This window comes from Eleginops maclovinus, chromosome 16 (genome assembly GCF_036324505.1).
Source record: "Eleginops maclovinus isolate JMC-PN-2008 ecotype Puerto Natales chromosome 16, JC_Emac_rtc_rv5, whole genome shotgun sequence".
In the NCBI taxonomy this organism is placed as follows: Eukaryota; Metazoa; Chordata; class Actinopteri; order Perciformes; family Eleginopidae; genus Eleginops; species Eleginops maclovinus.
Window position 1 is genome coordinate 24,449,602 of NC_086364.1, and position 16,040 is coordinate 24,465,641.

The window sequence follows — 16,040 nt, forward strand, 5'->3', positions numbered from 1 at the left end:
GCTCTTGGAAAGCTCTCTCTGAATGTTGGTCAGGCTCAGCCGGGGCTCAGAGGGAACTCTGGGTTAGAGAAGAGACCGCTGTGTTTGCACCACGTCAATGATCGTCGTTCCTCTTGCATGCAAACTCTCAAAGAGCACGCAGACCTCAATTATACTTGTTGAGTCAGCGCATGAAGTGGACATTTCTCAATCACAGCAGAGCCGGCCAGCTAACCAATCAGAGCACACTGGGCTCGGGTTTCAGACAGAGGGTGAATAGAGGTGCTGCATTAAAGCATGGAGACATGTCCCAGGAGAGACTCTTTAAGTAAGGCTCTAACTCGAGTAAAATATCAGAGTAGTTCTTCCTCCACGCCTTATACAGCAGGAGAGTCAGTAGCAGGTTCTGATCCAGGTTCTGACCCAGGTTCTGATCCAGACCCTGATGTAGGCTCTAACCCTGGTTCTGGTTGTGTTTCAGGCTCGGCGAGGGCTCGTCTCTGCAGCTTGGTGCCTCACAGGAAGTTCAGCCGGCTGCAGGAAGCGACCTCCTGGTGACGTTGGACGCCCGGGGTTACGCCCCCGGTGACATCACGGTGAAGCTGGAGGGGCGGAGCCTGGCTGTGGTGGCCATGAAGCAGGGGGGGGCTGAGGACAGCCAGACCGTGTCATCCGCCTCGTCCCGGGCCTCCTTCAGCTCCTCGGCCTCGGCTCAGACCGGCTTCGTTCAGAGGATCGACCTCCCGGCTCACCTGGACATCAGCCGCCTCTCCTGCGAGCTGATGGGTGACGGACAGCTGCGGATCCACGCCCCCTCTGCCCAGCAGCCAATCGGTGAGGAGCAGGAAGTGCCCGTCCGCTTCAGGTCATCGCTTGAGTTTCCCGTCACCAAGGAGAAGAGCGAGGAGACACACTGACGAACACACACACACACACACACACACACACACACACACACACACACACAGAGACTGTAAAGAGTAACGTTTACTCAATGGTTTGGTTATTATTTGCTGTTTGTATAAACTGTTGAAATTTAATAAAGTTTGATTTTCAGAAAAATATGAAGGCCCTCGTTCAGGAGTTGTTATTACAACAGATAGATGAAGATCGCCTCTGATTCCACTCACTGTCTTTCGGTACATTTTATATCCACCTGATTTTGTGCGTGTTTTGAATCAACGTGTATAAAAACCTGACAGGAAAAGCAGAAAGTTCAAACTTGAACATAATGGCCGGAAACTGAACAGCAAACTAAGAGCAAACTAGCCTCTAGATTAGTAGCATAAGGACCCTATCAGAGATTTCAAGGGGTCCATTTTTTCACACTTTGAAATGTATTGTCTTTATTTATCCAGCTCAAGAAAACTGAAGAACAAACAAGAAAGGTCTATTTCTAAATGGACCATTCCTGTTTCCACATCTTTCACTGAATGTAGGATTTAGGCAAAAGGGTTGCAGTAAGAGAAGGAGGCAGGAAAAGGGTAACAAAATAGAGCTTTTAAACAAGGGGGACCACGCCAAAAACTGAACAAGGGTGTGGGAAACAAAGGCGGGAAATACGCCACCGATACAACATACAATCACACCGGCCAGAAAAAACAAAAGACAGGAAGTGAAACCGACGGTCTGTGGAATGATCAGCATGATCAGGAAGTAAAGCACACATATCTGTGACAGCATCAAATACATCCTGAAGATCATCACATGTTGGACCTCTGAGGGCCGATCTGAAAACACATAATGAGGCTTCATTACACTAAAGTGTTACAACAACAACAACAACAACAACAACAACAACAACAATATAATACATTCTTTAGTAGATATTACAACAACAACAACAACAACAACAACAACAACAACAACAACAACAATAATACATTCTTTAGTAGATACATTTCCCAAATTGAGCAGACAAGACTCTCAACTGTATCAGATCCAGCTTCTCCTGAGGCGGAAACCACTGGTATCTACTCCATCATAAAGCTGTGTTTCCTGACACTCTGCTGGACTCCTCAGAAGTTCTGATACACATCCTCATGGTCTCCACTGACGATACCGGGGGTCGCATTAACATAGTCATCTTCATCGTCACTGGGTTCTCCTTCCTCCTCGTTTCCCTCTCTGAAGCTTGCGCAGCTCTCCGGCTGCTCGGAGATGTCCTCTTCCTCTCCTCGTCTTGATTGCTGTTTCTTCTCGGTGTCCCCACCATCAAAGTTCACATAGATGTTCTCCTCTTCCTCCTCTTCCTCCCTTTTGTATATGTTCATGGCTCTGACAGACACTGAAACACAGGCAGGAGATGCTTCATGAAGATCAGGTTTAATTCTTTACTCGCATTCAAACTACGGCTGTCCACGTCAGCGCTCTGCCGGTCGCTAAGGGTCAGAGAGCGGTCCGACTTCCTGCCAGTAATCCAGAGATCATGTTATCATAAGGTAAGCGTCTGATTCCTCTCTGTTTGTTTTACCTCCCCCAAAACACAAGTCAATGCTGTGATTTACGGGTGTGTTTTCTGATTGATTGACAGCCCTAACACACACGCTTTGGATGAAACTGTTTAGTGACTTTACTCATTTTCTCCATGCGTGGTCTTTGTTCAAAGTGCAACTCAAATAAAACAAATGAATCCAAACAAAGAAACACGGCTTATTGTTCCACTTGAATTAAAGCACTTTGTACCTGAAGGAAATACAATCCATTAAATCAAACAGACGTACTTTGAGTTTGGTTGAGGTCTCCGGGTCCCCTTCTGCGAACCAGGAAGAAGAAGACCCCCCCCAGCACCAGCAGGACCAGCAGGAGACCCCCCCCACAGACGGAGGAGACCAGCACCATCACAGGAACTACCAGAGAAACACACTTACAGTCATTGAAAACTGGTATTTGGTCAAGAAAGGGTTAAAGCCATTTCTCATATTTGCTTTAATTAGAATTATGACATTGCTACGACATGTGGACCCTAAATCAACTCATGAGTGACGCTGTCCTGTTATGGAAACAGGAAGTCTAGCTGCAGAATTTCAATAATGAGCCTTTAAAAATGCCTAATGCATTCCTAATCATAATTCAATGATATAATAAATGGGGCGAAGCAGGCCGGCTAGTTCAGGCGATCAGCTGTCAGATCTGCCTCTGCCTCGCTGCTGCTGCTACTCACCTGCCCCACCCCAGCATCCACCTGTAGGGGTAGTTATCTGATCATCACTCAATGGTCTCTGTACAGTACCTCACTAAAGTGAGCACCCCCTCCCCTTTGTGAATATGTTATTATATCTTCTCCTGGGACAACCCTGAAGAGATGACCCTCTGATCCAGTGTAGAGTAGTCAGTGTACAGCTGGGATAACAGGGGACATTTGCTGAGCCCTCAAAATAACTCAACACAGCCATTAATGTCTAACCCGCTGCAACAAAGGTGAGAACACCCTAAGTGAGAATGGCCAAATTGTGCCCAAAGTGTCGATATTTTGTGCCACCATTATTTTCCAGAACTGCCTGAACTCTCCTGGGCACAGAGTTCAGTAGAGCTTCACAGGTTGCCACTGGAACCCTCTTCCACTCCTCCATGACCACATCACGGAGCTGCTGGATGTCAGAGACCTTGTGCTCCTCCACCCTCCGTCTGAGGAGGCCCCACAGATGCTCCACAGGGTTTAGGTCTGGAGACATGCTTGGCCAGTCCATCACCTTTACCCTCAGTCTCTTTAGCAAGGCAGTGGTCCTCTGTGAGGTGTGTTTGGGGTCGGTATCATGTTGGAATACTGCCCTGCGGCCCAGTTTCTGAAGGGAGGGGATCATGCTCTGCTTCAGTATGTCACAGTACATGTGGGCCTTTATGGTTCCCTCAATGAACTGTAGCTCCCCACAGCCGGCAGCACTCATCAGCCCCAAACCCTGACACTCCCACCACCATGCTCGACTGTAGGCAAGACACAGTTGTCTTCGTACTCCTCACCTGGTCGCCGCCACACACACATGAAACCATCTGACCCAAATGAGTTTACCTTGGTCTCATCAGACCACAGGACGTGGTTCCAGTAATCCAGGTCCTTAGTCTGAGTGGAACCGGTCCTGTTAAACCGCTGTGTGGTCTGGGCCACCGTGCTGCAGCTCAGTTTCAGGGTGCTCTCTCTTCTTATAGCCTCGGCCGTCTTTATGTAGAGCAACAGCTCTTTCTTTCAGATCCTCAGAGAGTTCTTTGCCATGAGGTGCCATGTTGAACTTCCAGTGACCAGTATGAGAGAGTGTGAGAGCGATAACACCTGATGATACACACCTGCTCCCCATCACACCTGAGACCTTAACGAGTCACATGACGCCGGGGAGGGGAAATGGCTAATTATGCACAATTTGGCCATTCTCACTTAGGGTGTACTCACCTTTGTTGCAGCGGGTTAGACATTAATGGCTGTGTTGAGTTATTTTGAGGGCTCAGCAAATGTCCCCTGTTATCCCAGCTGTACACTGACTACTCTACACTGGATCAGAGGCTCATCTCTTCAGGGTTGTCCCAGGAGAAGATATAATAGCACATCTACACAAAGGGGAGGGGGTACTCGCTTTAGTGAGGTACTGTAGACGTACGGAGTTATGAGGCCCAAGCCTAGAGGCAAAACTATGTGCTGCTTCTAATAAACATTAGAAACAAGGGAGGTGTCGGGCTGATCTATATTCTGAACAATAATATGTGTTGTAATTTTGCTTGACTTTTATTTATAATACCGTTTTTCTTTGGTGGGATATTATAAGTTATAACTAAGTATAGTATCTGAGCACTACCTCTTCCTTTACTTTTAGCACCTACATATGACAATGAGAGAGATGGGGGCTTCCTGTGTGGAGGTGAAGGTCCTGGAGGACAGGGTGACCTCGTACACACAGCTGTAGTTCCCCTGCTGCTCAGATCCGACTGCAGGGAAGCTGAAGGAGGCCGAGCGGTTCACTGCTGGCCTGCTGACGTTGAGGCTGGACCCGGAGAAGAGGAGGGAGAAGAAACCTCCAGGGTACTGAGGAGCAATGGAGCAGGTGAGGAGGAGGCTGTGACCTCTGGTGAGCTCTGCACCTTCAGGGCTCCAGAACAACCCCCCGCTGGGAGACGCCAGGAAGAGGGTGGGTTGCTGCAGCGGCACTGAGGGGAAGAGGAGGAGAGAAGAAGAAGAAGAAGAAGAAGAAGAAGAAGAAGAAGAAGAAAAATGACGGGATGTCGTGTTTCTACAGCGGACCCTGAGAGCAGCAATATCTAACGAGCTAGCTAAACCAGATAGCTGGCTCTCACAGATTACTATCGCGCTCTGCAGTGATGAGTTCTTTTTGTAGGCGGATCCAGAGCTTAACCATCAAGGACTCCAACAACCAAATTCCAATTAGATTTTGCCATTGGATCTTGGATTTTTACAGAAAATAAGATATTGGTCAGAGACCTGTGACCCCTCGGTTCCCAGAGGCCCTCCACACTGAGCTGCTGTACCCACACCACAGAGAACAGGGTTCAGATCATGTTACATTCTAGATGTATGGATATCACACGGAGTTTCTTACCAGCAACCGAGAGTCTGACGGAGTCGCTGAAGGCAGAGCTGAAGTCTCGTCCTGAGACTCGTATCTGATACTGACACCGGTACGGTCCCTCATGGTCCAGGTTCACTTCCTGGAGGCTGAAAGAAGCAGAGCTGCTACCTGGAGTTCTGGACTCTCTGAAGGAACTGGAAGTCTTTTCCAGGATGAACGAAGTCTTAGAAACCAGCTGTTGAGGTAAAGTTGATGCAGAACAGGTGATGCTGACGCTCTGACCCCAGGGGACCTCAGGGCCATCAGAGCCCCCGAGTGCCCCCCCGCTGGAGGACATCATTGAGAGGTTGGGCTTCTGCTTTGGGACTGAGAAGGAGAAAAAGGAACCCTTAATGAAATGCACATTCTGCCTTTGACCTATTCTAGTGTTAGCAGCAGTGGGCTGCCATATGTACGGCGCCCGGGGAGCAGGGTAGGGAGCGGTGCCGTGCTCAGGGACACCTCGTAGCACTTGGTCTTTCAGGGACTTGAACCTGTGACGCCCGTAATAAAAAGAAGAAGAGGGCGTATTCCTGTGTTGGACCCTAAAGCAAAGATTCTCCATGGTTCCCTCCACAAAAAACCCAATGGGATTTATAGTTTGGGGTTTGGTTCCAGCTCTGTAGGCCTTCAGTGGCAGCTCTTCAGTAACCAGTCCACACTGCAAATTATTTTTGGGTCAGTGGGGGGACTTGAACTTGTTTTCATCACGTCCCGACGGGACGGTCACTTGGGATGAGTCCTCAACCCAGGTGAAGGAGGTCAAGTATCTCGGATCTGGTTCTCAGTGGGGGTACGATGTAGCGGGAGATGGACTGGAGAATCAGAGCAGCGGGAGCGGTACTTCAGTCGCTTTACCGCAAATCAAAGCTCTCAGTTTACCTGTCCACCTCCGTCCCCGCTCGCAGCTATGGTCATGAGGGACGGGCGATGACCGAAAAAACAGGATGTTAGATACAAGCGGCAGAAATAGGTTTTCTCTGGAGGGTGGCTGGCATCTCCCTTAGGGATAAGGAGAGGTCAGAAATATGAGAGGGACAAAGGAGCCATTTGAGGAGGTTCGGGCAGTAAGGATGCCACCTGGCCACTTCCCTAGGGAGGGGTTTAAGGCTGCAGTATATCTCAAACGTGGCCACCTCAGTCGGAGCTGGTTAGTGTGGAAAGGGAATGGGAGGTTTGGTGCCCTTTGCTGGAACTGCGACCTCTGTGACCCGACTCCAGATAAGATGGACGGAGGGTAAGCAATAAACGTCTTGATCTAAAGACATATCTGTAGATGATTCCTCAAATCCTAGCCAAAACATTCTGAGACTCCGTATCGTCAGTGTCTTTGACTTTCTATCACCTTCACCTCGCATAGTAAAAAACACTTTGCCAGACTGAACTCTCACCAGCTGTGGGCAGACCGCTCGGAAATGCTGTTTTCTTGTATGTAGAAATAAGCTCGAACATTACTTAATGCTTACCAGCAACCGAGAGTCTGACGGAGTCGCTGAAGGCAGAGCTGAAGTCTCGTCCTGAGACTCGTATCTGATACTGACACCGGTACGGTCCCTCATGGTCCAGGTTCACTTCCTGGAGACTGAAAGAAGCAGAGCTGCTACCTGGAGTTCTGGACTCTCTGAAGGAACTGGAAGTCTTTTCCAGGATGAACGAAGTCTTAGAAATCAGCTGTTGAGGTAAAGTTGATGCAGAACAGGTGATGCTGACGCTCTGACCCCAGGGGACCTCAGCAGCAGGATACATGGAGATGCTGGGCTTTGGGAGTCTCTCTGAAAGATACAACGATAAGATATATATTGTAATGTATCTTTGTCCATGGCTTCATACGCCCATTGGCTTTTTTCCAAAGCTTTCTTGGTGTGTCTAACAAAAATAGATATGGTGATGTGAAGTCATGTGACTGTGCTCTAGTTCCTCGGTAGCCGAACGTTGAATTAGCTTTAAATTCAAATATCATAAAGTGATGTTAGTTTGTGGAGATCATTCCGCTGAACAGACATGTAACTATCATAACTGTGAGTTTTTTGCAAAGTCCAAAATCCAATGGAGAAATCTCCTTTTGTTCTGCAGAGGGAGCATTCCAAGTCTTCAGGCTCTGACTACAGTTCTGTTCTGATTGTCTTACCTTGCTGTCATCATTCCTAAAACTAAAGTATATTCTGTTTGAAGTTCCTGTTCCATGTAACAAAGAAAAAGGAATAGTTCTGACACCATGGATCTTTGGAGCGAGCTGAACAGAAGCTGACTTTGAGATTATAACACGTCTTTTCTCACCTGAACAGACCACACCAGCGTCCTCAGAGTGTCCACAGTCATGAGTACCAAATCCTGGATGGGTACACTCAGTGATGGACCTTTCACTTCCTGAACAGCTGACATCATCCAGCCAGATTGGTCCGGTCCCCTCACCATAGTGGGCTGTCTGAGGGACCCTCACTGCCAAACCACAGTCCAACTGGCTGCACACGACCTGAGCATCCTGTAGATCCCATCCATCATCACACACTGTTCCCCAGGTACCACTGTGGTAGATCTCAACTCTTCCAGAGCAGCGATTGGACCCAGAGCCAGCCAATCTGATCTGACCATCTATAGGACACAACAAATATTGCTTACATCATTGATTACGCGGTAACATTGACTGATACGTCGAGTAAAGATGAGGTCAAGAGAAGAGAGACTATAAAGACAAGAGAGGAACCGGATAATGAGATGGGAATCACAGTTTCACTTGTTCTTGATTTAAATTCCTTTGGCCTGAGAGCTGTAAAATGAGTCTGAAGAAACATCAGGGCGATTCCATACAATAAATCAGGTAGGCCGGTCAAAGCAAGGCTCCTTTAACGTTACATGTTTGAATTGTATTCTTGCTAATGTCCAAATGTCTCGACCACTTCCTCTCTCTAGGGTTATTTTACTCCACAGGGGGCCGGGGCTGCAGTCTGGTCTGCTGCTGACTAACATACACTTATATGGTGATGGTACTGTACATTGAAGGAAGGGGAACTCAAAGCTCAGAGTTTCACAGCCAAACCTCTGAGTTTTCACACTTTGAGAGACGTAAACGCCTTGGTCCTTCTCTCTTTCAGATGTGATGGGGTCTGAAACCAACACTGGTTCCTCTCACAGTCATACACTAGCTCCATTAACACTGACGCTATGCAGGAAAGCAAAAAGGGGGGTCTCAAATGCTGGACACCAAACTGAAGCAGAACTTTGTTGGATAAAATGCTGTTCTGAATTCGACATTATCTTGGGAACTATTGGAGGGATTACAAATATCCTCTCACCTGAACAGACCACACCAGCGTCCTCAGAGTGTCCACAGTTATGAGTACCAAATCCTGGATGGGTACACTCAGTGATGGACCTTTCACTTCCTGAACAGCTGACATCATCCAGCCAGATTGGTCCGGTCCCCTCACCATAGTGGGCTGTCTGAGGGACCCTCACTGCCAAACCACAGTCCAACTGGCTGCACATGACCTGAGCATCCTGTAGATCCCATCCATCATCACACACTGTTCCCCAGGTACCACTGTGGTAGATCTCAACTCTTCCAGAGCAGCGATTGGACCCAGAGCCAGCCAATCTGACTTCACCATCTATAGGACACAACAAATATTAAGTTACGTTTTGAAGTACTTCTCTGTGAACCTTAAGGATGTATGCATCAGATCATAATCTGACTGACCTGCAGCAGGTGAAGACGAGGTCAAGAGAAGAGACACTATCAAGAGAAGAGACACTATCAAGAGAAGAGACACTATCAAGAGAAGAGACACTATCAAGAGAAGAGACACTATCAAGAGAAGAGACACTATCAAGAGAAAATATGAGGGAATAAAAGTTCTACTTGTTCTGGTTTTAGACTTAGTCTTAAGAGTCCTGTCCGGACCGTTCAATAAATCTGCTCTGCAGTGCAAAGGAAATGCTCCTTTAGAGTGAGTCTTTGAATATTGATCTTACCAATGACCCAACAGTGCAGGTTCCTCTGCTGCTTGCTCCCCATGGCTGACTCTAAGACTGCCTCATCTCTCAGTGAGGGAACCTGCAGAAGGGAACTTAACTTAAAACACTGGTAGAACACTTCCTCTTTCTGGAGATCATTTGAATGCATAAGTGTTGTTTTCTGCTCACTTTGTGATGATTAAGGAACACAAAGTGAGAGTTTCACAGCCAAACCTCTGAGTTTTAACACATGAACGCCTTATTCCTTCTCTTTCAGATAAGAAAATGTTTTCCACCAACACGGATTCCTGTTCACATAAAACACACCCATCCTCATCACAAACTCTGGCAGCTCAAAGAATAGATGAACAACATGTTGAAAATGTACATTCTGAATAATTAAAGGGTTTGGTATTTCACATTTTAGAAACCAATAGCATGGCTTTCAATTCTCCACAAACAGACCCCAAGAGAGAACAAATACATTGACAGACTGTCCAGTCAGCATTCTAACTTTCCACTGCAAGATCCTGTCCACATCCTCCAAAGGATTAGTGCAAAATCCTTTGTCCTCCAGATGTAGGAGGTCTTTCCTGACCCCAGGATTAAGAAGGTATTATTAGGTTGTGTGGAACCACTGCACACATTGGATGGAAGACCCTCCCATGTTGCTAAACCAGCAGGAAAACATATCTACTGGGCTTTTTTAATTAAAGTTAAAGACAGTCAATAATAATAGGACAGGATGGAGATATGTTAAATGGGACACCCAAACAAGCCTCTCCCAATATATCCTACTAACACCTCTAGAGTTGGAGACAGAGTAGATGTATGTGACAGACACATTTACTGCCACAACAGAGCCGGCCAGTTAACCAATCAGAGCAGACAGGGCTCATGTTTCAGACAGGCAGTACATCAGCAGGAGAGGACTCTTTAAAGTAGAGACACTACATACTGATATACTCCTGAACATCAGCAGGAGAGGACTCTTTAAAGTAGAGACACTACATACTGATATACACCTGAACATCAGCAGGAGAGGACTCTTTAAAGTAGAGACACTACATACTGATATACACCTGAACATCAGCAGGAGAGGACTCTTTAAAGTAGAGACGCTACATACTGATATACACCTGAACATCAGCAGGAGAGGACTCTTTAAAGTAGAGACACTACATACTGATATACACCTGAACATCAGCAGGAGAGGACTCTTTAAAGTAGAGACTCTACATACTGATATACACCTGAACATCAGCAGGAGAGGACTCTTTAAAGTAGAGACTCTACATACTGATATACACCTGAACATCAGCAGGAGAGGACTCTTTAAAGTAGAGACTCTACATACTGATATACACCTGAACATCAGCAGGAGAGGACTCTTTAAAGTAGAGACTCTACATACTGATATACACCTGAACATCAGCAGGAGAGGACTCTTTAAAGTAGAGACTCTACATACTGATATACACCTGAACATCAGCAGGAGAGGACTCTTTAAAGTAGAGACACTACATACTGATATACACCTGAACATCAGCAGGAGAGGACTCTTTAAAGTAGAGACTCTACATACTGATATACACCTGAACATCAGCAGGAGAGGACTCTTTAAAGTAGAGACACTACATACTGATATACACCTGAACAAAATACAGCGTCTCCACAGGCTCTGCAGGGGAAGTGTGTGTAGGTGTGTGTGATTGTGACTTGGCATGCATCTGTGTTATTTGTGTTTGCATGCGTAAGTTCATAAGGGACAAATGTGCACTGACGTCCTGCAGTAAGAAAGACCAGGAGAGTGTGTCTGAGTGTGTGTGTGTGTGTGTGTGTGTGTGTGTGTGTGTGAGTGTGTGTGTGTGTGTGTGTGTGTGTGTGTGTGTGTGTGTGTGTGTGTGTGTGTGTGTGTGTGTGTGTGTGTGTGTGTGTGTGTGTGTGTGTGTGTGTGTCTTCATGCACAGTTATGAGGTCTTAATGATGACGGATGCTTGGCTCTGAGGCAGCACTCTCCTGCAGCCTCAACTCCTCAGAGGGAAGCTTAACACCAGCCACCAGCTAACCACACACACACACACACACACACACACACACACACACACACACACACACACACACACACACACACACACACACACACACACACACACACACACACACACACACACACACACACACACAGACTGACTCATCTCAATAATCTGATTTCAGCCGTGTGTTCTGTTGACTGCTCCACAACAAAGAACAGACTGACTGTAAGTATGTTGGGGATAAGAGACTGCTAGGGTTATTTCTTTTACTGAAGAACTTTTACGTTCAACAAATAAAGAGTTGCAGAATGTCGAATTCTGTGTTGGTCCCTGAAGGCAGCATCTCCCCCGTCCAATGGGATTCCTCCATGTGATTTTGGATTTTGTCAGAAAATATTTAATGTGTCAAACAAACGTTTTTGAATCTTACACATTTAGTTCAGCCTGATCATTTCCAAATATTAACACTTTATGGTTTCTGAAGAGCTAATGTTGGGCTATAAAGGAACTACAGCACGGTCACATGACTTCACGTCTCCACCGCTAAGCTAAAGGAGGCTAATGTTGGGCTATAAAGGAACTACAGCACGGTCACATGACTTCACGTCTCCACCGCTAAGCTAAAGGAGGCTAATGTTGGGCTATAAAGGAACTACAGCACGGTCACATGACTTCACGTCTCCACCGCTAAGCTAAAGGAGGCTAATGTTGGGCTATAAAGGAACTACAGCACGGTCACATGACTTCACGTCTCCACCGCTAAGCTAAAGGAGGCTAATGTTGGATGTCTATGGATATCTAAACCACATATTTTACAGATTGTCATTCACTCACAAACACATTGTGGTTTGCAAACACCATCTACAGACAAATGCATGTGTTTTTATGCTCAGCATTTTATAATAAATCTGGTTTTCCAGTGCTCAAAATGATTAAGTACTTAGGTTATATGTAGGCCTAAGGTACTGAAAATACTTTGCCATTAAATATTAACATTCATTGTAAGCCCTCGGAGAAAGACAAGGGGGAGGTTTTTAATGCTGCCTCCTGACGGCAGCGCTAACGTCACGCAGCTCCTGCAGCTTCCGTTTTGATCCTCTCTCTGCAGGACACACAGAAAACAGACAATCACTCTGAGTCACACAGCAGCGTGTGTTCCTCCACACGTGATGGACGACTCGATGAAGCAGACATTAGATCCTGACCTGGAGCTGAGTGTGAAACTACATATTACCCCTGCACCTGGTCCATCAATCTACCAGGACACTCATATTACCCTACTGTGACAGACCTCCTCTCTTATGGAGGGTAATATCCATAATACCCCCCCCTCCCACGATAACAGTGGTTTGATTTTGTGAGCTATTGTAAGTCACTTTGGATCAGCATGTCCACCAAATGGTTTTATAGTTGTGTCATGCTGCAGCTGATTAGCATAGCGTCCACAACAGCGTAAAGCAGTCCGGCTGCTGCTGCCTCTGAAGCTGGGAGGTTTCAGACTGCACAACAAAACCAAATACTACTGAGAAATAAACCAGCACCGTCTGTCCCTGAATGCATCATGAACAGAGAAGTGGTGCCTTCAGCAAAAAGAAGATATCGATTCTTAGGAAAATGTTTTGGACCAAACTGTTGTTATCATGACCGCTTCAGCATCTCATCCGAGGACTCAGCATTCACTGAACCCATCAGTCAATCTCAGTTTAAAGATCTGTAGAGAAAATACTTTAAAAAAGGGTTTAAGCAAATGTGGAACTGCAAACATAGTCTTTCCTACGGGGGCCTGTAGATCATTCTCATATGATTAAGTTTGTCCTTTGCAGGCCACCGTAGCTGGTGCGCCACCCGGTGACGTGTTAATGTAATAGGCATTCAGTTGTTAGTCGGCATGCAACGTACATGTTCACTGTTCATGCTGTGGTCATAAATAAAGCCACCACTTGCCTATGCATTGTGTATTCCTTGTACATACACACATGCATGTATTAAGAGGTATCGAAAACTTCTACAGGGCCGACAGGTGAAAAATGAGCTACAACAACCATACGTGAGGAGGAGCGTGCTGCAGCTTCAGAGACGATGCAGATATAGAAACTCAAATCAGAATTCATGCAGTCATCTGCAGCAGCTCTTCAACACATGCAGCATCTAGAGAACATTCAGCAGAGGAAACATGAGCAGTTTACTAAAAGCTGCAGAAACCAAACACAGCACGAACATGGAAATGTCTTTGGCAATTGCAGTGCTTTGGCCCCCGTCAGCCACCGTACTTATGATATAGAATAAAAGATATGCTTTATACATCCTGTTGGAGGAATCATGAGAAGTCAAGTCCTTTTCTTTCAACCCCTGAAAAGGACTCAGGGCCAAAAGCAAAATAAATATACAACTATATTTAAACGCTTTCTTTAATATCTGAGAGTTTGAGGCACTTTAAGAGACTGATCAGAACATGTTATATTCTAAAGTGTTCTGTCTTTAGGCGGAAGAAATGAGCACATGCCTCCTTCTTTAATGTGTAATCAAAACTCGCACAACGAATGTTTCATCCTTCATGTGAATTCCTTCGGTACGTACAATAAGAGCCCGTTGTAGAGTCGCTGGTATTAACAGAGGTAATGAGAGACTGAGAGCATCGTTAATGAAAGCTAACGTGGTTAGAAGAGAGGATTCATTCCTGCCTCATCGGGAAAAGAAAAGAACCAACAGTAATCTGAAATGTGAGCCGATCAATCTTATATTATCTTTAGATGAACCATGTTCGGTGGGTTTTCCTGTGCAGCAAACACACACACACACACACACACACACACACACACACACACACACACACACACACACACACACACACACACACACACACACACACACACACACAGTCCATTAGAGTGTGTGTTGGTCTTGGCAGCAGTGATGCAGATAGCAGAAGCTAAACAAACACAGATAGGCTCCTGAACATCACGACAGGAGATGGACTTTAAAAGCTTCTGTGTGTGTGTGTGTGTGTGTGTGTGTGTGTGTGTGTGTGTGTGTGTGTGTGTGTGTTTGTGAGTGACACGCGGTGACAGCAGTGTGTGTTTTATCAGCTGGTTAAATGTTTCCTGCCACTCTTCCTCCTCGCCTTCTCCGTCTCTAACCTTTACACGACTCCCGCTGATGCCATCAACCACACACACACACACACACACACACACACACACACACACACACACACACACACACACACACACACACAACCACACACACACACACACACACACACACACACACACACACACACACACACACACACACACACACACACACACACACAAACACACACACACACACACACACACACACACACACACACACACACACACACACACACACACACACACACACACACACACACACACACAGGTGCGTAAACACACTATCAGTGGTGTATTATTATTAAATCTGGTTAATCACTGCAGTGTGATGAGTGGGCATCATGAGCATGGTGTTGGTCTAATGATCCTCCTGATGTGTTGTATGTATGTTGTATGTATTATGCATGTAGTATGGCGTCCTGCAGGGAGGGGGTCACAGACAGACGTTACAGACTTAGAGACAGCTAGAATAAAGAAGATCAATCTGATAAAACCTTGGCCTGGTGTCGCTATAAAACCAACTCCTGTAAACTGAAGAGGGTCCGATGTATCCCTTCATCTTTCATCCCTTCCTCTTTCACCCCTTCACCCCTTCATCTTTCATCCCTTCTTCTTTCATCCCTTCATCTTTCATCCCTTCCTCTTTCATCCCTTCCTCTTTCATCCCTTCCTCTTTCACCCCTTCATCCCTTCCTCTTTCACCCCTTCCTCTTTCATCCCTTCCTCTTTCACCCCTTCATCCCTTCCTCTTTCACCCCTTCCTCTTTCATCCCTTCCTCTTTCACCCCTTCATCCCTTCCTCTTTCACCCCTTCCTCTTTCATCCCTTCTTCTTTCATCCCTTCATCTTTCATCCCTTCCTCTTTCATCCCTTCCTCTTTCACCCCTTCATCCCTTCCTCTTTCACCCCTTCCTCTTTCATCCCTTCCTCTTTCACCCCTTCCTCTTTCACCCCTTCATCTTTCACCCCTTCATCTTTCACCCCTTCATCTTTCATCCCTTCCTCTTTCACCCCTTCCTCTTTCACCCCTTCCTCTTTCACCCCTTCATCTTTCATCCCTTCCTCTTTCATCCCTTCCTCTTTCACCCCTTCATCTTTCATCCCTTCCTCTTTCATCCCTTCCTCTTTCATCCCTTCCTTCCTCCCTATATACCTTCATCCCTGCCTTCCTTCACCCTTTCATCCCTTCATCCTTTCATCGCTTCATCCCTCAATCCCTACACTCATTCATTCTTGCCTCACTTTTGTTATTCCCAGGATTTTTACCCCCCCTCTCTGCGTCAGCTGTGTGGTGTTTCAAGCTGCAGGTGTTTCAGACAGACAGCCGGGGAGGGGGGTATCTGTCAGCTTTAATCTGCATTCAGACCTGAGGACTGACTCACCCT

The 16,040-nt window shown here is 46.4% G+C and overlaps 2 protein-coding genes across 2 annotated transcripts in view; one reads left to right on the plus strand and one right to left on the minus strand.

The window, feature by feature from the left end:
* The window catches only part of hspb9 (heat shock protein, alpha-crystallin-related, 9), a 1,767-nt gene extending 720 nt beyond the window's left edge, over positions 1-1,047 (plus strand). Inside the window, exon 2 of the mRNA XM_063903173.1 lies at positions 461-1,047. Within this exon, the coding sequence (XP_063759243.1) occupies positions 461-896 (436 nt within the window). The 3' untranslated portion in view covers positions 897-1,047. The remainder of the gene's footprint in view (positions 1-460) is intronic.
* On the minus strand, positions 1,009-15,786 carry LOC134878567 (uncharacterized). Its single transcript, XM_063904672.1, has 9 exons — positions 15,562-15,786; positions 9,504-9,585; positions 8,825-9,139; positions 7,809-8,123; positions 6,998-7,303; positions 5,523-5,858; positions 4,789-5,112; positions 2,703-2,828; positions 1,009-2,266 (listed from the first exon to the last, which is right to left on the minus strand). The coding sequence occupies exons 1-9, from the start codon at positions 15,784-15,786 to the stop codon at positions 1,998-2,000; spliced, it is 2,298 nt and encodes a 765-aa protein (XP_063760742.1). The 3' UTR covers positions 1,009-1,997.
* Between the last annotated feature and the right edge of the window lie 254 nt (positions 15,787-16,040).